Source organism: Paralichthys olivaceus, chromosome 4 (genome assembly GCF_024713975.1).
Source record: "Paralichthys olivaceus isolate ysfri-2021 chromosome 4, ASM2471397v2, whole genome shotgun sequence".
Lineage (NCBI taxonomy): Eukaryota > Metazoa > Chordata > Actinopteri > Pleuronectiformes > Paralichthyidae > Paralichthys > Paralichthys olivaceus.
Window position 1 is genome coordinate 4,021,848 of NC_091096.1, and position 24,069 is coordinate 4,045,916.

Below are 24,069 nucleotides of genomic sequence, written 5' to 3' on the forward strand. Positions count from 1 at the left end.
TGGAGTAGAACTCGGTCTTAGGATCTGATTTCTCTCTTTTCTGCAGCCTCCAGTTACTTCAAATACAAACAACAGTTCATCTTCCCAGGTAAGTCCCTCGTAACTGATCATTACCCTTACCCATGATGCACTGCTACTAGCCCAGGATGAGTGAAGACGAGGGAGGAGGGTTCTTTTGATGTCATCTCGTCTCATCTTTAAGACTCTTGGTCCCTACACCTACTCGTTGCTGCTCTCGTCCGGGCTCCTAATGACTTGTCAAAGCCTGGACTCTTTGCCTTTGTCCACACTGGTGCCACACACCGCCTCCGCTCATTTGGCAGGTTATTACGACTCAGACGACCTGGGGTGGTGCGAGGAGAAGTTAAGTTGAGACGTGCGAAGACGGGTTTTTGGGAATCCAGGCCCACTTGCGGTACCCTGGCTCTGACTAATGCAGCCACCGGCGCTGTTGACTTTCTTCCACTTAAATGTAATCAGCTGCCTTTTACAAGCCGCATAACAACATAGTCAATCATTCACTTACTGTTGGCCCCATCAATCTAGAGCCATTACGCTATAAGTGGAACTAATGTCACTTTCTCGTCAAATGAAATTTATTGTAAATGGTTTTGAAAAAGTAAATAAAAAAAAAAAATCCATAAACCTCCAGGGGCGATCACAGTGTGATTTGATCGAGTGTTAGCTCTCTGTGTCACAAGCGTCTCCGGCAGGAATAAGCCGTACAGGTTGTCACAGGGATCACATAGTTATACAGTGTACGACCGGCTCAGATTCACACCACCGGATCATTCACAGCCTGAAATCCTCCTGGCTCGCTGGTCTCTGGAGTAAATCCATGCAAACATCTAATCAGGCCCCACAAAGAAAAAGAAAAACAGGTCCTCCCGGCTGTGAGGCGAGGGTGACAGCGACTAATGCACCGTGCCACAAAGGGAACGATTTCTGTGGCTCCCACTTTGTGTCACAAATTGTCAGAATGTGCCAACGCAGGCGGCAACCGTGGCGAGGAACCCTCCGATGTCTTTCAGAGGTGGATACGGCACAAAGGCCGACCCTGCTCCATCTTACATGTTGAACAGAGGACCATCCTGAGAGTATAAGGAAAATCCAACTTACTCTTTTTTCCATTATATGAAGTGCAGTAGGTCCTTTGATGGAAAATAACGTACCTTTAAATGACACTTTGCTTGAATATGGTTCGAGAATGTAAATGTGTTTTTCCTCCAGTTGAATTATCCTGTATTTTGTAAGTAAATCAGAGAAGTTTAAGCCTCTCAGCTGTTCAACACCAGGACTTTCAACGTGGCATTTCATCAAAACTCACAAACTTTGGGAAGAAGTTTGTGATGTAAAATTTTCAAAACATCACGGGCAGGTTTTTTTTTTAGAAGTGCTGCTGTTCAGCAGTAGGTATTACATTTCTTCACCAGCATATTCAAAATCAACTGTTAGTTGATTTTCTTCTTCTTCTTCTTCTTCTTTCATAATTCTGTAAGTTTGTAGGAAGTTGTTAAAGCCGGTTTAAGGGAATCACAACTCACCAGCTCTAGTTTTATTTATTATTCAGTGTTTATCATGCTGCTGTCTGTCTCCTGCTTGAATTATGTTTTCCATAGTAATCAAGTACATTTTTTCTTCAGCGTTCCCTATGATGTGATCAGCCGTGTGGGGGTTTCCCTTCACATTATTAATAATAGAAAGTTAGTTCTGTGCAGTCACCAGATTGAAGTCATTTCTCCCATAATATCAGAGCTTGATGAAAGTGGTGAACAGAAGGTACACGGTACAGATGTCTTATTGCTCACTGAAGAAGGAGACTACACTTTCTTCCTAACTTACAGGCTTCTTTACTCAAAGCCTCTTCTATCATGAAGGGACCAGACATTATTATTATACTATAATACCTAAACTACAATAGTGTTCTCCTATTATACTGCTATATTCTATACTTTTGTATTATTTGTTAAATTTTACTATTGCTATTATTCTGATACATAGCAATAGTAAAGATGTTAGCAGTGTTTACCATTTAGAAAATTGCAATAAAAAAAACTATCGTTGTGCTGATTTGTCGGTTGAATATTTTGTGACTGTTTGCAGATGTTGCTCCGGAGGCTCCTCCCAGCAGAGCACCGCAGGTCATCCTGCACCCTGTCCTGTCTGAACCCGGGTGAGCAGAACCTCATCACTGAAGCAATTCAATGAAACCGCATGGCGAGCTGCATTTGAGACAAATGAAAACAGTCCTTCTGATCTTCATCAGACCCGTCTCTTCTTTCAGTCATCTTTCTTTCTTCCTCCTCCTCCTCCTCTCGTTCTCTCTGTGGCCGCTGGTCAGAGGCCAAGTCAGATTTATTGGAGCAGATATTTGGGTGACAATTTCAGTGCGAGGGCCGACATGACGAATACTCAGAGACTAATGTTAGCATGGCCTTTAGTTCATGCTACACTTGGGATGCCAACTGGATTTCCAGCGGCTCTTTGAGGAAGCCAGTGGTCACGTTAAAACAACCGGAAGAGGAGGAGGAATGATGAGATGCCTTTCGACCCAGATGTTAATTAGATCAGGATCTCAATCTATCACAAGAAACAGGGCGAGAGAACATCGTTCTGCAAGCGCACGGTCAATTGTGATGAAATATGGACCCTACCCATGGATTACAATGGTTTAATCAATAGCGAATTTGGCCACAGTTAATTTTATTTTCAAAATATCAACAGTCTTCCAAAGGTCTTACATCGAGGGATAGGACATGGGGCTGCACATGTTCGTGATGCACTTGGATAGAAAAAAAAAAAAAAAGAGGCTGTATTTGATGTCTTCACGCTCATTTCTGTAGCAGCTGCCGGCTTTGAGATAAAGAATGGGAAGCGATGTCTGGAAATAATAAGAATCAGAAGAAAGTATGATAACAAATAATGGTACACATACGTCACAGTGGGCTACGTTGGTGTTTGAATAGAAAAGGGTTGTCAGAGGGTTACTGTTGCATTCATTACCATAATGATTATAATGTTTGTAAAGCTCATGCCAGTTTTGCACACAAATGCGTGTAGGATATGTTTTTCCTTTAAAGAAGAAAAGATTTCGTCTCTGTCGTCCCACTGTGCCAGATTGTGAATGAGGTGCATGGGCATGTAGCACAACCTTCTATCCATACATTCAGAACATCTATGTAAATGGGCTGGTGGGAAAAAAAACAACCAGTCCGAGCCCAGATTTCACACAGACTCCAACCTGCCAGCCCCTCGTAGCCAAGTGGGTTTGTACAGTACACAATGAAACAATATTTTTGTTCTCAAGCATCCCATTATTAAATATAACCCAGTTTAGTCTCGATCACATTAATGCGGGTGACAGAAATCTTGAACAGTATTCTGTACTTTTCATTATTTTACAATTTCTCCTCTTCACATCCTCACAATCTCTCATTCTTCACCTTTTCACGAAGCATTGAGACCCATATACTTCTGATTTAATTAAGGCTTTTGTCCCCTCCTCTCCCACACCTTCTTTGCTCTGGCAGAGGCAGCTGTTAGATCTCTGTGGTCTTAATGGCCTCATCCCAGGGTTAATGAGAGCCTGTCTCAGACCCCCAACACCCGGCAGGATCCCCTCATTAGAGCGCAGATCGAAGCGGTGGTAGAGACCCTTGGCGCCGCAGGAATCACACATTATTTTATAAGCTGCCTCACCTGTGGTCTTTGCCCAGAGTCCAGGATTGCTTTGAGAGCCAGTGTTAATATACCACAGGAAGGTTGCGAGAGGTTACTCGCTGATGTTACACAGCCAGTTATATGGACGGGGGAGGATGGGCCGAAGAGGGAAAGCGGGTTCCTTTGTGTCGTGTCATCAGCACCCACAGTGTAGGTGACAGTGTACATTCCAGGGTCAGAAATTAATAGGGACTCGGGGCGCAAATGCACTTGAGACTTCATCAAATTATAAATTAGGGTCAGAAAATGCCACCAGCAATTAGGAATGCCCTTTCTTACATTTCATCCTCTTCACACTTTATTCACTTATGTCAAATAGCCTTGATATAATGTGCTTTTTCCACACGTGGGCCACTGCAGGTGGTGTACACTGCAAACACCTCTGGTCCAGTAATTATTTCCAGTGTGATCCTAAATTTAAAAATGTATTTGAACATTTTTCGGAAACTAAAGAAAAACAAGACACTCAAGATCAAAATAAAAACTGGAAGATAAACTACTTGGACATTTATTCAAATTTATCTTTAGTTTCATATTGGAAAAAATGTTTGTGTTTTATGATATAAAAAGTAAAAGGGTGAAAATGTCTCATTTTTCTCATGGAAATTGCCCCAGTACAGAACCGTCATCACAACAAATAGATGGAGCATCAACAGAATGCTTCTGGTCTTTGTTTAAAGAAAACTCGCTCATAGCCTTCGAAATCCGACCATGCAGCTGAAGTCAACGAATTTCTTTACAGCTTTTTTGTAAACATGCTGTGGTGAACAAAACGTTTGACAAAAATCAATGGTAGACAGTTCCAGGTTCCAGCGGTGCTCACAGATTGAAGGTTTCAGGTCACTTGAATATATCAGACACTTGTGCAATCATTGGGTCATTAGTTTAATGAGGAGGTGGACATGTATTCAACCTACTGAAAAGGTCGCTACAAAAAAGTCTAAAATTGCTGCAGTGTACAGTTTGTAAAGATTTTCCTGTTCAACAAATCTGGTGCCTGGGTAAGAAAGCAAAAACAGCTCTAGTTAGGTTGTGGTTGAAGGTTAAAGGACTCAAAGTGCAGACGTTCAACAAGGGACTTTCAGGAAATCCAAACTGAAAACTTGGTCAATAAAATAGGCAAACACTCGGGGGCTAGGGCAAATACGCTAACTTAACCAAAACATGAGGCAAAAACTGGGTAGCACCGAGAATCAATACTCAAAGGAGGCAAACGTGTCCTCCCATTCCCAAGGAGCGAACAAGGGTCCAATGGTCGGATCCCTCTCCTGCCAACCTAACCCAGGATTCATTATGGGCCAGGATTCATTATGGGCCAGTGACAAAGCTAACAAGCAAATGTAACCGCCACGTTGCAGCGGTTCCTCTTCGTTTGAGCCTCTCGTTCACATACAAATGGAATTTTAAGTCACTAAAATACATATTTTTACAAACTAACTCAGCAAAAAACACAAATAAAATGTATGTTCATCAGAAAGAAAGAGATCTACTTCATTATTTGTCTTCCTCTATTCTTCTCGCTTCTAGAAACGAGGGGAACCCTTTACTTCAAATCGAGGTTGAACCTACATCAGACGTGAGTCCTTTGATTTCTGACCTTTGTGCTGCTTTGAAATGTAAATTGTTCATTTCCTGCATCGTTTTACTTCCCCACATTTTTTGTCAGTAATCTCTGCGTGAAATTATTGCGCGAATCTGAATGAAGACAAAATGCAGCTTTCAGCGTCACATGTCACAGTCATTTGCATTGTTCTCCCATTTACCATAATTTGGCTCAGCTCTTTGAGGAGCCTCCAGGTAAGCTATGCGTCAAAAGCAGCAAGAGGGAGACGCGGCTTCACTGATCTTCATCGCTGTTCCTGTAACAATGATATATTTAGAGAAAATGGGATGCATATTGCTTTGAATAACAATCCAGCAGGCATCTTTGAATAGGTCATTTTCATCATATTTAAAATCAAATCAGAATAAATCTGCCAGTTTTTCCCTCTGGCTGCTTCCCCTTTTCATAACTCTCTATTTTTGTTGGTAATGGCCTAAATACCAGTCAGTACTTCCAATGCACAAAGCTCGACAGAAAATAAATACGAGGGAACACATAAGCATGTTTTTGTGCTTTTATGCCAGAGGTTTTTTGTGACAATTAACAGAACTGATTACATGTTTATTAATGAACCTTAAATCCATTAAATTATGGGCTGTATATCTTAGAAAGACGTTGTTCCTGAGACTTAACTTCTGTGCAACTTCGGAGGTCAAGTAAAGTTCAGGAATAAAGACACAGATAGTGAAAGTACAGTAAACGAAAGCATGTGTATAAAACCACACAGCTGTACAGTTGTTCTCAGGGAGCTTCTCTTACCTTGATGAATGCTACCTAGGTTGGAGGAGGTTTTAATCCACAAGCTGCTGAATAAAAGCATTTAATATCTAAAGGCTCTTTCACACCGCTCTACGTAAAGAAAAAGATATGTTGGTTTGATGTCACTGGCCCCACACTTCTGTGCGTCTTTTATGTTGCCATGGTTGTTAAGCAACACAACTGACAACAGCTTTAAAGTCTCAGCATATATACATCTGCAGTTTCTTACCAACTCAAAAAATATCTCTGCAGAGAGTTCCACCATTGCTAAAAATGTCTCGCTAACTATTGACTACGCTGCCGATTATTGCCGATGATACTTCGTGTACACATTCTCTTTGTGTTGCATAAGTATACAATTTGTCTTGATGCAGAACGAGGAAGGTAACGACGAGGACTCTGGTGACGAGTTTGAGGAGATGAACCTGTCGCTTCTGTCAGCTCGCAACTTCCAACGCAAGCATAGCCAGACCAGCATCTTCCTGCAGGAGTGGGACATCCCATTCGAGCAGCTGGGGATCGGGGAGATGATCGGCAAGGGGCGCTTCGGCAAGGTTTTCCACGGACGTTGGCACGGCGAGGTGGCCATCCGCTTGATCGACATCGAGCGCGACAACGAGGACCAGCTCAAGGCCTTCAAGCGCGAGGTGATGGCGTACCGCAACACTCGCCACGAGAATGTGGTGCTGTTTATGGGGGCGTGCATGAGTCCACCACATCTGGCCATCATCACCAGGTAAGGATGAAGATGCAGTAGAAGTACCACTCATGCATCCATCCATCCATCCATCCATCCATCCCTTCATCCACTCATCCCACCACTCGTCCACCTATCCATCCATAGCATTTAGCCTTTGAGGGTGGGAGCTGACATTGTTAGAGGTTTATCCCAAGCATTGAAACTTGTTTGTGTGAATATTATTATTATTTACAAGTGTAAAAAAAGTTGGAAATTTGGTTCAATCAATCCATCAGTTAAATGTTATTCGTATATTATTATATGTATAGCTCATATTCCCAAATCACAATTTGTCTCACAGGGCCTAACAAGGTGCAACATCCTCCTTGAAAGATTGTCTTATTGTCATGTGTTCATCGTTTCACCATAATGAGTCTTTCTTCAGATGTAAAATCTGTGGTTTTCTCAGTTGCTGAACTCTGAGTGGTTTCTCTGTGGCAGCTGCTCGGCCTCCGCAGCCAGGCCTCGTCCCATGGGAGTCATTTTCAATCAGCCACAGATCTGCCCAATGAGTTTAGAGCGACTGACAATGAAGCATGCAGAGGTTATCATTAGAACAGCCTGCTGCTGATCCTGAATGGAGGAACCACCCACACCTCGTAGCGATGGTGTATCTATCTCAACGACAGTCTATGGTGGCAGATGATACGAGCGTAGAGCACCGGAGTGACTGAATGTATTTTCCTCAGTTATAACAATGAAGAGGGGGTGTGTTCTGGTTAAAGACCACCACAAGGAACGCTTGCTCGTGTAATTAATTGCTGCAGCAAATAATGTACAAAAGGAAATTGTTTGGATATTTGCCACCCTCCGTGTCGTCTGCACAGGCTGCGAACTTAATTTTCCCTTTTGTTTCCTCTCTTTTGTTTCACTAAGAAAGAAATTAATTTCCATTCTTTATAAAGAAAGAAAGAGGATGTGCTGAATTCACAGCTTTAGGAAACAAAGCTAAAAGGTTCCCCCGTTCCAATCACATTCACGGTGGTGGTAAATATATTTTGAATAACTGACTGACTGATTGACTGATTTGTTGCGATGCTTGATTGCAGTTAATACCTGAAATTGTCTCGAGTGCAGAGGAGCTCGCTGTTTCTCAGAAATCCTCACAGCTGATTAGTGCCAATAATGCAAATGTCAGTGCAACAGATGGCTTTGTTACCCACCAAGAACTCCGCTTCATGTATGACACACCAATAAGAGAGGGGAGGTGAAACACTAGTCAAACATCATCGACATACGTTTGCAGTCTTAAGTGCAACATAATAAACATCTGCAATTAAAGCTAATGGAGGTAAGTATGTTTTTCTTAAGGCTGCATTAGTGGAAATATAAATTATAATAATCATTTTTTTCTTTGATGTATTGGATTATGGCCATGTTTACGAAAACTCCTTTTCAAGAGTAAAGTGGTAATTTTACAAGAATAAATTATTTTACAGAGGGATATCAAATGACTAAAATGATGACTATGGAGCATCTTAAGTTGTATTTTACTACAGATCTCACAAATGACATCAACTTGACCATGGCCTTATATTTTGTAATATCAGCTCCACGTTATCATAAGAGGAAGAATCAGGACTTTGAAAAGATTGAGTAAGGAAACATATCGAGTTGCTGAGGGAGTGCTGCTCATAGGAGGAACAGTTGGGTTTCTCTATAATTATAAGGTCTTGGCCTTAAAGTACCTTGATATAATGTTGTTTATGATTTGGCGCTATACAAATAAAATGTAATTAGATTTGCTTGAAACTGAGTCTACTCTGAAGAAAGAACCTCGCGGACTCGGAGGAAATTGCTTCTTTCATGGAGGAAATGTTCTGATGACAGTTCACGTACAAGATTTTTTGAAGATTTTGGATACAGAAGGAACGACGCATTGGCGAGCAGAGGTTTTCTTTGCTGTGTATTTCCTTAAAAAAACAATCTTATATTCTGTACTCTCATAAAATGATGACTTCATTGCTGTCATTTTACGAGCTTCTTCTCAATTACAACTTTATTCTCTCAATTACAACTTCAATACTCAGTCGTTGATTTCTCTCAAGTGGCTGTGGATTTAATTTGGCGAGCGTCACGTGTGATGTGGTTTTTAGGCATGTGTTAAAACATGGAGGTGACTTTCAGCACTTAAAGGAGGCCTCGTTATCAATAAATGCCGCCGCTCTCTCTTCGGTCTTTTTTATCTGAGTAACAGTTGTCATGAGAAGTTTTTTTTTTTACCTTTCAAGTGAAGTGACACTAAAGCACTCAAGCCACTAGCTGCAGTTCCTCTGTCAAGAAAAAAACCCAGAGGGAAGAGAGCTGCTGAAAATGCGGTGGCTGTCAGGCGGTTGTTGGTGATGAATATGTATGAAGTGTTGGCTGCAGGTCCTTTGTTGGTCACCTGCGTGGCACAGCCAGGGTTGAGGGCTTCAGCTGTGAGGCGGGTGGGGGGGTGGGCTGTGGAGCGGTCTATTAATACGCCACGGTGATGGCACCCCTCCAGAAATATGACACCATCTTCACGAACTCAGTTTAACAGCTTCGCCCTGGCACAGAGAGGGCCCGTGTTTTAGTTCAGAACCATGACGTTTTTATCTTCTAACAAAATTAACACACAGAATAATCTTTTTTGTTGGGATTCCAGAGCCTTGGAAACTCAACTTGCATGATCAAATGGGTCCGAACAGTCGTTTAAAATTTCATGCTGTTTTTCTTCCCTTTCCTCTCTCAGCTTGTGTAAAGGCAGGACACTTTACTCGGTGGTGCGGGATGCCAAGGTTGTGCTGGATGTTAACAAGACCCGACAGATCGCACAAGAGATGGTGAAGGTAAAACAACTCAGTGCTGATTCTGCGGAGCACGTCGGCGGCGGCGCTCGTCGTGTTTCCGAGCACTCACATCTCTCTTTGTGTTCAGGGGATGGGCTACCTCCACGCTAAGGGGATCTTACACAAAGACATGAAGTCCAAGAACGTGTTCTACGACAACGGCAAAGTCGTTATCACAGACTTTGGACTCTTCACCATATCGGGGGTTCTGCAGGCTGGCAGGTAATTATGTTCAATAAACATCGGAGACAGGAGCATTTTTTGTCAGCTGGAGTTTGTGACAAACATGGTGAAATTCAGTGGAGCTCCAATATATTATTTATTAAAGGACAAATCATGGCCCTTTTCACGCAGGACGAAAAAAACCCACTGACAGCTGCTAACTTCTGTATTTTGTGGAAAAAGGCACAAATTGGTCTTCAGTTCCAGGTCAGATGAGTCGTCATCACTGCTCCAGCTCAGACTTGACGAGTGGACGTGCAAACGTTCATATTATTTTGGCACAATGCTATGATGCACATCACAGAGCATGAAGCTTCCATCAGAATCCTTTGAGCCTTTTGTCACGTCAGCCACAAATTCCATCCATTTCCATTAAAGCAGTTCTGCAGAATCGTTCAGTCATTGTTGACAGAAGTAAAAGTAACCACTGTTACATAGACAGTGGCATGAATAAAAATATCACACAAAGAATACAGTGAATCAGTGGTAACAACCAAAACAGCATAAAGTGTCTCTCACTCCTCTGAAAAGAGTTTTCTCTGTAATGTACCGTGTCACGGCTGAGCCCACCAGTGATCACATGTTGTATCCGCTCAGCCTCGACCTCAGAGAGACTTTTAATCAACTGTCCAGAGTTACGGAGAGATTTTCTGTCACAGACCAGTAAGAGCTGCACGGTGAGCTGTCTGAATACACCCACAACATCTGCAGCCAGTCCTTCAGTGCATTATACACTAACGTGGATATTTCCCCTCATGCACAGACACGTAGCACATTATTTAACTGAATTATTCTTGTAATTTAAAAACATTCTATTGTTTATCAGATTCAGGAATGTTATCTGAGTTCTGCACCTTTTAAATGGAACGAGTTGCAATCTGTCCTCCAGCTGAAGTCTAACATTCCCATCTGTGTTTTTAAATCTGTCGTCTTATGATTCTTGTTATCGTTTTAATTAAGTACTAGTTGCTTTTATTTATCTGCTTGTGAATGTCTAATCATAAATCTCAATGAGACTTAAATCAAGATTGAATAAAAACTGAGCAATAAAACAATTTCAATAGTTATCACAGTATCATTTTAGTCAATATAACAAAAGTCCAATCTATAATAATGTATTGTGTATACAGTTATTAGAAATAACACATAATATATCGACGTCAGATTTGTAGAAGCAAAAATCTGTCTTTCAATTTAAAAGACATTTGTATATGAGATTGTTTGTGATAATTATAGACATCAACCAATTTTTATGTGATATTTGTATCAAATATAAATAATTTATCATCATTGATAGTTTTTGGCCATATGGTCCAGCTCTTCTTCAAGTGAAAAACATTAACACAAAAATAATACACAACTTATTTAATGTTCCTTTAAGATATTTGAATAGTGTTTTAAAACTCACAGTGTCAGCAGCTGCTTTATTCTAAGAGAAATCGCCTGAGTTGCTTTCTTGCTGAGACGTAGAGAATGAGAGCGATGAACTAACTATGAAGCCAGAACCAGGAGTCAATTAGCCTAGCTCAGCATAAACACTGTAAACAGTGGGAAACAGCTAGCCCGACTCAAAGGGTCGAACATCAGCTTTACAACATCACCAAGGCTCCGTTATCATCGTGTTGTTTTCCTGTGGTTTCGCTGGTTGAAGCATCAGTGCAACAACAAGACCCAGCTGCTTTTTTTCCCACAAAATAAACACAGCACATAATTCCCACTTTTGCCAACTGGTCCCGTTTACGTTTCTATTTCTGAACCTGCTAATGAAATGTGTTGTTGTGTGTATTAGAGCTTCCAGGAGGTGGATGTGTCTACGTCAGGACAGAGCTGTTCACACTCACTTTGTGTAAAGATACACTCAGTGTCTGTTAGTGGTAGAATCCATGAGATCATTGTTGATGTTGCAGCTTTCATCTAGTTCAAATCAATTTAATTTAATAAAATCCAGATGACGTTCTTGAAAGTTACAGTATATAATACAGGTTAGTGTTTAGCGTTTTTAATTGTGTATAATCACTAACACATCTTCATATCTATATCTGGAGCCGGGTGTAGCAGCCCACATTAACCCCCCTCCAAACCATCCCTGGGGTTAAAGTGGGCTAACCTGTTTTTTACCCTGAGCTAGTCCACTTTATACCCCAGGGTATAAAACAGTCTAGCCCAGAACATCCCTCTCTAATCCAGATCAGATCAGAAATAACGTAACTCTGGGAGTAATATACAGGATTCAGCCTAGCCTGTTTTATAACCTGGGCTGCTCCAGTTTATACCTGGGGTATAAGACACGCTAGCTTTTCTGAAACAATCATTCAGTCATGACTCTGCAGCATTTGTTAACATATCCAGTGGCTTGGCTGCGTGATCCAGTAGATCAATGAAGCCTTGAACACGTTTCTGTCTCCACCTGTTTTCTTGTTCTGCAGCCGGAGAGAAGACAAGCTGAGGATCCCCAACGGCTGGCTGTGTCACCTGGCCCCGGAAATCATCCAGCAGCTTTCTCCGGACACAGAAGAAGACAAGCTTCCCTTCTCCAAACAGTCGGATGTCTTTGCTTTTGGGTGAGTGTTTCCGTGCAGGGTGATAAAAATCCCACTTGATTACAGGTAAAATCCCAAATTTTCAAGCTCCCCTGATTTAGCACATGTCCTTTATGAATCCAGCCTTGATTGTGATGGAGGAAATGAGGCACAGATAGGTATTGGCAGCTGCAACACACTTTGGAGATTAAGACACGCTGATAAGTTCTCCCATGTGGCTGCGACAGGAAGTTTGTGAGCTTATAGTTGATCGAACAACACAAACCAAGACGGAGATAAACTCTTGAATTTTAAACTGATTAGAAAATTGCAGGAAGAGGGAAAAATGTGTGAATGGTGAAGAACCAAAAGACGTCAACTATCTGATTACACAGTAGGAGTGAATCCAAGAGCAGAGGAGGAGGATTTATAAATGAAGTGGTTCAGTCTGATGGAGCTCAGTCCAATGGAAGGTTTTACATCTCCCAGGTAGATGAGTTTCTCAGCTGCACAGGAAGTTCTGGTCTGTGAAGTTTGAAATAATCGTGATATTATCATATATAGTGTACTAACAACTAAATAACTACTCATCATACATTTCTCTTCCCAAATGGTTTGGTGCATTTTTATAATTGTCCTAAACTGATTAATCCCAGTGGCTCCAGTCCGTCCCCCGCTGCCATTACTGATTCCTTTGTAGGCGTGGACCCTGCTCTGTTGCCTCTTAACACAATTGCATTTTCAGATGGTCCCCCATATGGAGGTTTCGTCACTATATCATTTTAAAGGGAAGAGTGCAGCACTGGCGCACAATGTCCAGCTGCTCCGTTAGAACTTGCATTACCTAGAGGTGACTCCTGAGGCTGTTTTACATATTCATCAACAATCAGCCGTCATTTTTTCCCCCCTTCTACTGGCAAAGAGCTATTTTTATACTACTCAAACCTGACGTGCAGAAGGAGAATGAAAACAACCACTTATCTGCACAGGGAGTGTGGATATGGTAATTTTGCATGAGCAGTAATTGAGAATGTGTTGTTTCTTTAATGTCTGGATGACATTTCTTAAAAACTTGGTGCTCAAAGCAACATTCACCCTCAAAGAAGAACGTTGCTGCACAGATCCAGTCATGCAGAAGCCTCGCCTACAACTGAGAAGTGAACAAAACCATTTAGTTTGATCTTTTTACGTTTGTTGTGACTGAGATTTTGCCTGGCCGGGATGTGAACCCTCCATAAAGTGTGTCTTAAAGACAGTGGTATTTGTTCTCTCAGTCCAAAGCACTGACTCGCTCTCTTCCTCCGTCCTCCCAGCACCATCTGGTACGAGTTACACGCACGTGAGTGGCCTTACAAGAGTCAGCCAGCGGAGGTGATCATATGGCAGATCGGCAGCGGGATGAAGCCCAACCTCGCCCAAACCGGCATGGGGAAGGAAATATCAGTAAGTTTCCAATTCACACGTTGGCAATATATAAAATATGTAAGATGTAGAGGAAGGCTTATAATTAAATTTTGATAATCAATTAATTGCAATTTCCCCGGTGTTTATAATGTGCAACAACAAATATTTTGCTAGCAACATAACATTTTGATTCAAGAATTAAAGTATATTGGTTTATTTCAGTTTATATGATATCTATAATATATTGTGTACTTATCTTTTGCTTATATATATATATATATATATGTATATATACGTGCTTATAAGGGTCTTTCAAGGTCTTCTCCCTTGGTGGTATTTTCCTAACATGTGGTTTGAGTCCAAGGTTGTCTTCAGTTCACCTTTCAGGTGTATCATTTACTCTAAGCAGCTATTAACAGATACAGAATATAAAAGATGCTGATGAAAATCTAAAGCTCGCCACAGTTTTGTCAGTGCAGTGATTAAAACAATAAACTGCAAAGATTCTAATCAGAATCATCAAAGTACTGAAAACATCAGTTTTCTGTTTGGTGAATGTTTTTATAATAGTGTGAAACTGATTAAAAACCTGAAGGACTGAAGTGATTTGGATCTCTAGAGGGTTTTGAGTCCTCTCCCTTGGTGGTATTGGCCTTTCCTGTCTTATATGCATGAGGTCTGATTCCTCGGTTGTCTTCAGTTCACCTTGATCAAACTCCTCCGCCCCTCTTCTCTCTTTGTTTTCTCCTTGAAACTCCCCCGGCCTCCATCTGAACTGATCAAGACGTTCACCTGCTAATTCAGTGTGCTTAGTCTCTGAGTGGCTGGTAAACTCTGCAGGTCTCGAGCCACTGTGAGCAAACATGGCTCCACGAACCTCGTGCTGCTTCTGTGATGAGTCTCTTCAGGCAGTAAAGCCGAGCTCAGCAGACACATTTTTTGTGGTTTAGCCACAGGTTGCTGTGCTTTTAGGATAAAAAAAAAACTTCTCCGTCAAGCATCTTATTCCCTCTGTGAGCTGCGTGTGTGTCAACTGCTGTTTACTTCTTTCCAGGGACCAAGCAGTCGAAAGATAAATGAGCATGAGATTACTTTTTCGAAAGATTTATTTCACCCACAAATATAATTATACATAGAAGAGTAGGTCAATAAATAGTAGAAAAAGAAAGTGGAGAATTTAAAAGAAAGAGGTGAAAGAAACCTACTCAAAAATAAAACCAGACATTAACACAACTGACCTCACCAACGACACAAAGGGGAAACATATGAGCTGCCTGATTCCCCCCCCCCCCCCCCCCCCCCCATGCTGATGCAGCACTTGGTCTTGTCCATTTCCTGGGCCTCTGTATTTAATCAGGCTCCACCCTCTTTTAGCCAAACCAGGAAGACAGACTGATCAAACACATGTCGACTCAAAGACAAAGAGAACTGAAATAATTCAACCAGAATGGAAAAATCTGTGTAAATGTGATTTGTGCGTCTCAGTAGGAACACAATGTAGTGTCGAAAAATTTATAAACAAGATTTTAACCAAAAATGACTAGTTTTGTGTTTGTGATACTGAGGTAAGTTAATTTCACCATCTATTTCAATTGTGTGGCTATAGACGCGGACACATCACATTGTAGAATATCTAAAAAGGATGAAACCCACGATGCTTGATAACTCAGTTTCCGTGTCTCCCTGTGTCTCTCCAGGACATTCTGCTCCTCTGCTGGGCGTACAAGCAGGAAGAGCGGCCCAGCTTCTCCAAGCTGGTAGATTTACTGGAAAAGTTGCCAAAACGGAACCGCCGCCTCTCCCACCCAGGGCACTTCTGGAAGTCAGCTGAGTATGTTAAATGAGTTATAGGGACACAATGAAATAAATTTTTTAAAAAAAACCAACAAAGCAAACAATCAGCAACTTTTAAAAGTCAGCCGCCATAACTCTACATAAATAGCCCACCTTAAAGAATGCACTGAATCCAAAAGCCAGCCCAGTGATGAAAACTGCCCGTGCTGTGTGTATTTTCATGGAATGTTGGCATGTGTGTGTACAGAGAAGTTGACTGTCTGGTCTCTCTAAGCAGTCGGGACTCATATTTTCTTTGGTTTGATTTAAACCATTCTGGATTTCTTTCCTTTATCGTTTCTGTCTTTTAACCAGTGACCTGTTCCCTTCATAATATTTGATTCATTTCCTGGATGTATCTCACCTGTAACTTTCTAACTTGTTCACATCATCTCAGACTTATTCAGACACGTTTGAGGACAAATGTAGATTCCTGTTTCCCCCCCCCCCCACCCCCTCATGTCTCTTTGTTTTTGAATGACTGTAACTGTTGCACATCACATTGTATATTTCCATAACACTGTTCTGCCATTTCTTATGTGTGTCACCTGTGTAGACCATTCTGTCCGTGTTACCTCACGGTCTCATGTGTGGAAGTCTGTCCAGGTTCCATGTTTGTCTCAGAAGATTTATTTGACTTACTAACAATGTCCTCCTTATTTACACTGAACCATTTGAATGTGAAGAAGCCAGCGTCCCTGTTGGTGCAGGGATGTGTTGGCGCGATTCTTTGATGGGAGACTGTTCTCTGATCAGCTTTGAATATTGCCTGTGAACATAAGCGAGATGTTTGAACAATATCAAGCCTTTGGTGGGGGGGGGGGGAGCCGCTGGTCAGACCAGGACTCCCTCACTTGACGGCGTTCTGTCAAATCGCTGACACTTAAAATGTATCTCGTCAACAGAACTAATTACCCTCCAGTAATGCTATCACTGAGCCCCTCCCATCTTCCCAGAAATACATGTATATTATTTTCTTTAAATAGCTATTGATGGATACAGAATATAATAGATAAAAATCAGTGCAGTATATCAATATGAACTGTGTAGACTCTAATCAGTACTGATATTGATGTTAGTTTTCTGAGTAGTATTTGATTTAATAGTTTGAGATGGATTAAAGATCTGGATCTGAGGGGTGAAATGATTTAGAGCTGTGCAGGTTTTTAAAATCCTCGTTCAGTGAAGATGTGACGCGTCAAGGGAGAGGGAGCACGTGACCTTTAAAAAGACAAACGAAAACTCTTTGAGAAGTCAAAGTAAACTTCTGGGTTTGTTTTTGGCTTCAAAAGTTAAAATGTTTCCGGTGTAACTTTGAAGCAGTGTTGTAGTCACTTTAAATTAAAACAAAGCCTCATTTGGAAACACGTTCATTAGTTAAGAACATCTGTTAAGGACTGAGGAATTGTCTGAAGATTAACTCCTCCAAATGATTGCTAGCTATCAAAATTAAATTTCCAATCCGTGATTATATACTTAATTTATTAATTGAGAAATCATCTATGTAAAGGTGTGATCACACTGACTGGAAAGTGAATTTTAAAGGCAGACCTTTCGAATCGAACTGAAGAAACAAGGGTGGGGATAATTAACACAGGACTTCACAAGGTTTCAAGAGACGGTTATAAGATCGTGCAAAGGCACAATGACTTCTACCACAACGGTTCTTTCTGTATGTAAAGATGGAACATCATTTTCCCTTCCTCTCATTGCATGCACAGGGGATAAAATATCGTGGGCATGGTTGCAGCCATCTTGCACTTTTGACCTCATTTGAAGGTTTACGAGTTACACGTTCCCCGTAATAGTCTCAGCTGTCAATCATGATGTTTCACCCTGATTTCATAGCATCAAATAAGTAACTAAAACCAAACTTACTGGAAAATGAGCACTTGAATATGTCAGTTTGTCAGAAACTGCCTAAAAACGACAGAACCATCTTCGGCGAAAAATTATTTAAAGTGTAATTTGACTTGTTTTGGGCACTTGTCCCATCAACTAACCTGGAGGATGCAGGGTTAATGAGCTATACTATGGTCTCGCCATTGACGAGGCTGCTCTTGACTGCAACACTGCTAAAAAGGGCATTTCTTTATTTAACGTTTTCATTCGTGCAAACCTCAAGATTAAAATGACTTCTTGAATTATAAAGTAAAAAAAGTTCGTTAACTTAAATCTGGCTGAACTGTCCCTTTAACATATCAGAAAAGACATATCAGGATGACCACCCCAGGCCATTTTTCTACTTCACACTGTATATCATAATATATTTTAAATGTGCATTTTAGAGATATAACAAAATCCGAGTCATATCATCATGAATTCGAAGTCGTGGCGTCATTTGAGCTGTATACTGCTTTTGATTCTCTCAAGCCACGTCAAATACATGGAGACAATCCAGTCATGTTAAATAGCCATTCCCACGTCATTATTTACACATCTGCCAGTGTTGGAAAATGCATACAAACAATCTGCTGCTGTTTTTTGGAGTCTGTCTGTCTATTTTGGAATTGCTGGGATTCAAATATTGTAAGTGGATCATTTATATTTGTACTGTTTACAACTTTCAAGTGCATGAGATGGACTATCAAAGATTGATTATTGTTATGAAAAAAATACTCCTTCAACACTAAAGTATATGACCATTTTTCTGATGAACTGTTGTCCATTGAGCAGTTTGATCTCAACACCTAAAGAGGTTTAACGTCAGGCTTTGCGAAACTTTTCAACATCTTTCTTTGGAATTGTTTCAGTATATTTATAGACTATATAAATGATTAGACTAGCATTTGAAGAAATAAAAAAAGACCTGTGCACATGCTAGAGATTACACCCTGACTGGACAACAATCAAAGATCCAACATTAGTGCCAAGTGTATATAACAGATTGTAGACTATGTTTTATCGTCAATTGCCGTAAAAACCAATATTCCTTGTGAAATCTTTTGACTTCTTTCTTTTGAATGTACAAATTGTGTTGTGTTTTTTGGTTGTTTTTTGTTTTTTTGGTTCATTTAAATTTCTTTCCCTCCATTTTTCTTCTATATTGCATTAGCGTCAATGCTGTGTCGTTTTTTTCCCTCTTGATTTTCGTCCTTGTATTGTAGATTGATAGCCACAAGACGCTTGTATTTAATGATGCCTTATGGTCCATGGCTTAGTGATGAGTAGATTTTAATTACAAGCTCTTTTATTTGCACTCATCATTTAAAAAGTGTATGACAATAAAAAGATGTTTTCATTTTGGACGTTTTCTGTTTCCTTTATGTCATCTTTTATCTTAGTCAACCCTTCTCCATATTTTCCTTTGGTTGGAATTTTTAACACATCTTCCTGTGGTGGAGTCAGTGCCGTCTACTTTAATAATTCACAAATAGCTTTAGCCTTTAATTAGTTTAAACTCAACAAACAGACGCTGTGTTTTTATGGCAGAAAAAAATTACAGAACCTTGACGTTTTTAAATTTAAAGTTAAGTTGTTAAGTTATCACGTTAAAAACATCGTCCCTCTGACAGTATCAAATGTTTATTATGGTATATACTGTATTTGGGACAGTGTTTTTCTTCATGACCCAAAACTCAGTTCATTTTAAATCACAAACATTTCTGATAAAATACATACATACAATTATATTCATATGACATTTACCACTGTTGCTTATACAGCAAGCAAGTAACATGCAGGCAATCCGCAGCTGAAACTGTTGCTATAAAAAAATGTTTCAACAGAGGAATCTTACCAGTTGCATACAATATAAGAACCGGAACATAAACTGGATTGTCATCCAACAATTAGAGTGAAAATGTGTGTAAATCAATGTCCTTTCAATAAAACCTAGTCAGACGTCTATAATGAGGTTTAATTTCTAATGCTTCCTATGAGAGAACCTGTTGCCATTACATTCATGACCTGAGAGTAGCAGTGGTTCACCGCTTCAGCCTCAACTCCAACCTCCTTTTAGTAAATACCCTTGAAATGAAATGATCCCTTTAACTAGTTTACACTATGAACGTTTGAACCTTTGGCATAGATGAAAAATGTGCTCTGACACAACACTCCTCCCTTTGGCTCGTATAGAGGCTCATAATTGAAGTTTTTTTGATAAATGGTGTGAAATGCAAAAGTAATATAGAAAGAATAATGGGCTTAATTAGATCAGAGGCAACAGGGATGTCGAAACAGGGAGGGATTACTTTCAGTGAAATCTGTTCAAACAGATAAAATCCGGAGATCTGATGTGTTCCTCTTTTATTTGTGTTTAGTCCTCCGTGAAGGAGCGAACGTACCGACGACAGTGATTGTTTGTGGAACCCGATGCCTGACTCACTGGTTGAAGTAAGAGAGTTATCGAGGGCACGGAGCAGAAAAATATGAAACCATAAATAAATAGACAGATTGATAAGATAACAGGTAGAGACCTGCACAGTCCTCCTCCTCCTCCTCCTCCTCCTCCTCCTCTACCTCCACCTCTGAAGGCCAGCATCGGCCACTGGAGCGTAGAAAATCCACATGACCCAATCTCATGGAGGCTGGAGCCCATCAGAGCATGAATGTTTGGTTTCGGTTGAGATTCTTGTTAAAACTTGATACGGTTCAGTGCGTTTCTTGATTCAGGACATACTGACAGTATAAAATTAAAACAATAAGGGATCATCCGAATGGGTCGATACGATTTAGGTTGCAGGTTAAATGATGTTGTCATCGAGAACTGGAAGCACAACTCCCAAACTAACCCCATGGCATTGACAGCGTCACAGACACATGCTGGTACTTGAACTGCGCTGAGATCATTTAATCATTAAGTTTTATTCGTTTCGGGGGAGGGGGTGTAATGATCACAGGAGAAATGATGAGGATACAACGAAGCACTCAAGGATTTTCTAAAAGCAAATCAATTTAAAATAATAAAGAAGAAAATAAAGACGATTTAAACAGAACGATTCATGTGAGCCCAAAGAAATATGTTAATGAGGTCTGCCTAAAAAGAAACTATCACTCAGTCATTCAGAAAGTTGTTTGTTTTGTCTTGATGTTTGCATGTGACCTTTTGGTTGAAACCCTTTGGTCTCCTCATGATATTTTGTTTCCAGTCTCCATCTTTTGTTTTATTGATTTAATTCATTTTTTGATTGTCGTTTATGAGCTGGTCATAAAGGAAACATAAGAGAAACAACAATGTCGGTGATTAGACTTCATTTATGAACGTTGGCATGTTGTTGCCTGTGGTCACATGACTCAAGAACATTTTGGAACAATGGAAATTTAGTGAAATGTTGTCTCCTGTAATTACCTTTTGTGGCCACAGGGGTCACTGTCCTGCAAACGTGATATTAGCTTTGCTTGAACAGGATACTTGAGTTTGTACATTTAGGTCTACACGTAGTACACTTTGTTCATAACATACTCATTGGCGTAGGGCGACGGAAACGCCTAATTTCAAATAAAACATGGCCGACATGACGGTAACAACATTTGACCACGTCGAACACGAAACTATCTACGTCTGTTTTGCTCACTTTTACGTAACATGAAAACTACGATGCCATTTGTTCCTGTGTGTCCACTCCTTTGCTGCGGTTTTCACAAGTTTAAAACAAAAACTATATCTATCCATTATATATAGACAAGATGGTAACTATTGAGTGTGTGTGTGTGTGGAAATACTGGAATTTGGGCAGAGCAATAGTCACATTGCTTTTTCTATGAGGAGTTTTTATCTCAGTATTGCACTTTGCCACTGGGACAAGAGGCTAATGAAGTGGTGACACGATGTCCGTCTTTATATACAGTCTATGGGACGTCCATTGGTGTATATTTTCTATCTCTTGGTCTTGCTATGCTGTGGCTGTTGCTCTTTTGATTCACATGTGCAGCAACAAGTGCAAACAAGTTCTTCTTCTGAACTCTAATGAGGCGTTTTGGGAAATGTATCAAACCACTAAGTCAAGTACGGCTGTAGGCGAAATAAGGTGTAGCAAGGACACCGGACAAATTCTGATCATTACACCGTGCATGTGCACACAATCCTGCATCAAACAACACATGCTAGTTCTGCCCTATTGCAGGAGTCCGGTTAGATTAAGGAGGCTAATTAGATCGCTTCACTGTTCACCCCCACAAACATGATGCAGCTCCACAGAAACACAAACCACATTCGTCTTTGAAATTAGCCAATTTAGAGCAGCAGAAGTAGCTGAGCCACATAACCTCACAGGACTGTGGGCTTCTCTTTATTCATTTAAAGACACCCTCGTGGCCTATTATGCCGGAGATGTATCTCATTAGAGCAGGTTTTTGGAAGGCAGAAAGAGGAGCAGCAACACGTTTGCCATGTAAGGGGGACGACGTGAATGTTCAGCTTCAATGAGCCCAAAGCCGCGCCAGTGAGGAAACGCTTGTTAGGGCCTTGAGGCTAAGAAACACGCTGGCAACACCTGAATGTGCATCGCAATAAATCCCACGCAAGTGTTGGCCCGCTTCCGTGAGCAAATACATTTAACACCAATGATAGAAATACTGCAGCCATCAAATCAGGTGGAAATGTCTGAGAGAAGAGTTACAAGCAGCCGGTCTGACGTATCTGGGGAGGAAGTTTTCTGCGGTGGTGATTCCACATCATGCACAAGAGCCCGAGAGTGGTTGACTGTCTCACAACCACTTGGCAAACCCACACTGGTTTGAACTGTACGTCCCCAAAATAAATCTTACATAATGGAAGAGGATGGGAGCTGTGACCCTGTCCTCCCCTCTAGCAGGCCCTGTGCCGGCCCATCTGCCGGATAATGTGCAGCGACAGTGGCACTCAGACTCATTAAGACCCATTGTGGTTTTTCCTAGATGCAAAGTTTGTATTTCACATCTTCACAGCATGTGTTGATGAATACTATGAATAATGTTTTAGATTTTGAATTTGAACTTGACTATATTTAGAGTGTGTCCCTTTCCTTCTTGCAATGGCGTCAAAGTCATTCGAGGATTTACGATTTTTGATGATGACTGATCACGCAGCAGGTCTCTGTGTTAATCCATTCTTTTTTGAAGCGTGACCTTACAGGCCCTGAAAGGTTTAGGCTATGAAATCAACTCTTCACCGATAAGTCTGAAGGAACAGTTCTACATTTTTTGTAAACAATTGTGTTCTTGAGGACAGAGAGTCAAAAGAGAAGATTAAATTAAAAGTGAACCACAATCTGAAGAGTCCTGCTTGGCGTGACGTTTGCTGTCACACTGGGCTAACAGGTTTGTAGATGAGCTTATAGTTACCTTGTGTGTAAAGTGTCTGCGCTCCGTGCTGCTCCCGACTGAGCCGTGAGCAAGTGTCTCATCAAGTGAAGGCAACTTCAAGCTCACAAATTACTCACTAATTTATTGGTTTTATAAAGTAATTCAGGGACGAGGACACTTTTATCATAAACTGGAACAAATCCTTTCTTGGTCGAGCCATGCACGGCTTGAAAAGGCAACAATTACTCAACATCCGCACAAACATATTGAGCAAGACCAGAGATTGAAACCAACATTTCCAGCAGCTTCTCTCAATGTTTTGTCAATATTTGATGCTTTATCAGTACAATTTGAACATTTCCTGTTCTGGCGGCTCACTTCTTCTTCTTCTTCTGAATGAGGTTTCAGCTTCACTTAGCTGTTAGCTGCTAGCTCGCTCACCATCAAACCTGCCTGTGTAGCATCGTCTCCACTGGAAACACAAACTCCACCAAAGTGGTTTAACTTCATTCAAGTGCATTTGACACTCGTCCAGTTTAGCTGCATTCTTCAGCTCTAATGACGCTCAAGTACAATTATTTTCTCTCTTGATCAAATGGAAAAATGAGTAATTTCCAAACGAGTTTTTCTCCTCACTGCTGCAAAATTAAACGAACACAATTTTGGGATGTGTTTTAAAGTAGATTTCATGTGCTCTGCTTTGTTCGGTGTCACATCGTCTGTTAACAGTGTGTTTTCCTGCAGGACTGTGTGTGTCTGTGTTTGTGAGTGTGTGTGAGTGTGTTTTAAGACGGCTTCAAATTTAATGATGTCTCTGTTTTCCTTCCCTCCCCCTTCCCGCTCTAGGCTGTAACGGAGCCATCGATGGGACCATGTCTTTGCATGAAGCTCGTCCTCCGCTCTGCTAACATCTGCCCTACCACCCTCCCACCTTCCCACCCACCCTCCTCTATTGCCCCATCTTGCTTCCACAATCTCCACCTTTCCTGCTCCTCCTCTCCAGCTCTGACACACACACACACACATGTTTCCCCCTAAAGCCTGATTGGACCCTTTAGCAGTCAGTGGTGGCCCACTTTGCCAGAGTGGGCGACCGAGCACGGCGCAGACTTTCAAACAGAGAGGCCTTTCTATCTCCACTCTATGCCTGAAGCCCTTCCCCAAATTGACACCCTTGTCTTTTTCTGTTGAGGAATTTCAGCGCCACACATTCGCCACCATTCATGCCACGCT

The 24,069-nt window shown here is 41.0% G+C and overlaps 1 protein-coding gene across 3 annotated transcripts in view; it reads left to right on the forward strand.

Annotated features, from left to right (window-relative positions):
• ksr2 (kinase suppressor of ras 2) overlaps positions 1-23,820 on the forward strand; it is an 80,788-nt gene extending 56,968 nt beyond the window's left edge. For 2 of the 3 annotated variants that reach the window (XM_020098979.2, XM_069523353.1), the window contains 9 exons: positions 47-88; positions 2,104-2,173; positions 5,248-5,296; positions 6,457-6,818; positions 9,538-9,634; positions 9,723-9,856; positions 12,283-12,417; positions 13,689-13,818; positions 15,477-15,769. In XM_020098979.2, coding sequence (XP_019954538.1) covers positions 47-88; positions 2,104-2,173; positions 5,248-5,296; positions 6,457-6,818; positions 9,538-9,634; positions 9,723-9,856; positions 12,283-12,417; positions 13,689-13,818; positions 15,477-15,623 — 1,166 coding nt within the window. In that variant the 3' untranslated portion in view covers positions 15,624-15,769. Of the gene's footprint in view, positions 1-46; positions 89-2,103; positions 2,174-5,247; positions 5,297-6,456; positions 6,819-9,537; positions 9,635-9,722; positions 9,857-12,282; positions 12,418-13,688; positions 13,819-15,476; positions 15,770-23,682 lie in introns of those variants that run through there. The other variant, XM_020098981.2, reaches the window with a different exon arrangement.
• Positions 23,821-24,069: the final 249 nt, after the last annotated feature.